The sequence below is a fragment of the Cebus imitator genome, unplaced genomic scaffold, assembly GCF_001604975.1.
Source record: "Cebus imitator isolate Cc_AM_T3 unplaced genomic scaffold, Cebus_imitator-1.0 Scaffold293, whole genome shotgun sequence".
NCBI lineage: Eukaryota > Metazoa > Chordata > Mammalia > Primates > Cebidae > Cebus > Cebus imitator.
Window position 1 is genome coordinate 2964394 of NW_016107608.1, and position 1815 is coordinate 2966208.

Consider the following 1815-nt stretch of genomic DNA (forward strand, 5'->3'; position numbering starts at 1 on the left):
TAAGTGGATTAGATAACATCTATTAATACTTTTATTGAGCATTTGTTATTGAATCAGGCTCTTTGAAATTATACTAATTAATACTCTCAACAATGATTACAGGTAGATAGCATTTTTTAGGTAGCTCCGATGAGAAAACAGAGATTTACATTCCCTAAAGACAAAATCTTTGGCCAAAGTGAACAACCAGAAAGAGGCAAACCCAGGAACTGAGAGCAGATTTTGTCCTAAGCCCCAGGCTCTCGCTCACCTCACTGGGTTGGAGCATTCTGGATTTCAACTTGACCCTGAGTGAGCATGGGGAGGCCCCATTCTCTCCTCCATCCATAGCACCATGACCACCAAGAACTGGATTAGATCTTCCTATTCCCCTTTCCTTCCTACCTTGAAAGGGACATTGGTTCCCAGAATCAGCATTGGCTGTGAAGCTGCAGGTGGTGGATGAAAGGCCTCGCTTGGCTAAGTCATTCCCAGAGTCGATCCCTTGATCCAGCTCTAGTCCTAAAGAAATGGGCAACTGGGTACTTGATTCCAGCTGTGTCTGTGAAGGCTGCACCTCTGAGAGGTAGTAGCTCAAGTCTCCACTGCAAGTCCCTTGGGGACAGGTCTCCTGGGAGGGCGCTGAAAGTAGAAGGGGCTTCAGTTGGAACAGTCTGTTTTCCCTTTGTTAAGTGCTCCCAGACACCCATGCCTGCTGTCCCTGCTTCTCACTAAATTCTTGCAGTGACCTAGGCCATACAGACCAACATCATGTAAATGTAGGTGATGTCACCTTTCCTGTGTGTGCCTGGGGACACTGACAGGGTCTGGGGTTCCAGGACTAGGGTGTCCCTGAAGTGAAGTACTTGTGCAAAACTGCCTGCATATGCAGGTGGCCAGAGAAGAGATAATGGCACCATTGAAGGCATGTAGTTAGGAACATAATTTCAGAAAGGAGAGATTCCAGGTCTTAAAGGAGAAGGTTTGTTGCACTAATATATCTAGATGAGCTACTGTGGGCAAGAAATTGCTAAAAGCCCTAAGCCCTTTCCAGCTTTCATGCTCACAGCCTGCTCTTGTAAGAAGGAGTCAGGTGACAGAGGAGTCACTTGGGACAGGAGTAGAGGAAGTTTCACCCACTGGATGTATGTGATCAAAACTGGATCTCAGAGCAAGATTGAAAACAGATTCAGTGTAGATGGCCTGCCTGCACTGACAGCCTGTCTCAGCAGCACACGTTCCAGAAAGAAAACATGTGGAGGCAGCCTGGGAAGACACTGGAGCTTTGTGGCCTTCAGGTTGGAGTACTCACAGGCTACATCCAGAGCAGAGCATGTGAGCTGATCATCAAACGAGGACGAGGTGCCGCTATAAGGCTGGTGGCAGCCAGACAGGTCACGTTGAACTGAAGGAGTCAAGCAAATTTCATCCAAGGAGTCCTCTGGGACTTCCTGCTCCTTCAGCTGTGGCAGCTCCTGGCTCAGCCTGGAGCAAAGAAGACAGAAGATGAACACTGGGCAGGACCAAAACCAGTGCACCCCGCCGGTTCAATAGACAGGACCACAGGACAAGCCAATACAGTGCCCTCATAACCATTCTTCCCTATCTCAAGCAGGAGACAGAGCAGCACTTGCTCAGTGCACTGGGCAGACAATGAGCTGGGGAGGAAGGAGATGGACGGATCCCTGTGGGAAACTGCCAGGACACAGTGCATTCAGCACTTCTGCATACAAGTTGTTGAAACTAGCATCAGAGGCCAATTGACTATGGGTTATGGAATTTTCACAGAAAGAGTTCCTTTATCCTCAACATCACTTTTCTTAAAACTGTGAACAT

At 48.0% G+C, this 1815-nt stretch overlaps 1 protein-coding gene across 1 annotated transcript in view; it reads right to left on the reverse strand.

The window, feature by feature from the left end:
• LOC119467464 overlaps window positions 1–1575 on the reverse strand; it is a 30913-nt gene extending 29338 nt beyond the window's left edge. Inside the window, exons 1-3 of the mRNA XM_037729101.1 lie at window positions 1559–1575; window positions 1292–1464; window positions 385–621 (exon numbers count right to left, since the gene is read on the reverse strand). Coding sequence (XP_037585029.1) covers window positions 385–621; window positions 1292–1464; window positions 1559–1575 — 427 coding nt within the window. The remainder of the gene's footprint in view (window positions 1–384; window positions 622–1291; window positions 1465–1558) is intronic.
• Between the last annotated feature and the right edge of the window lie 240 nt (window positions 1576–1815).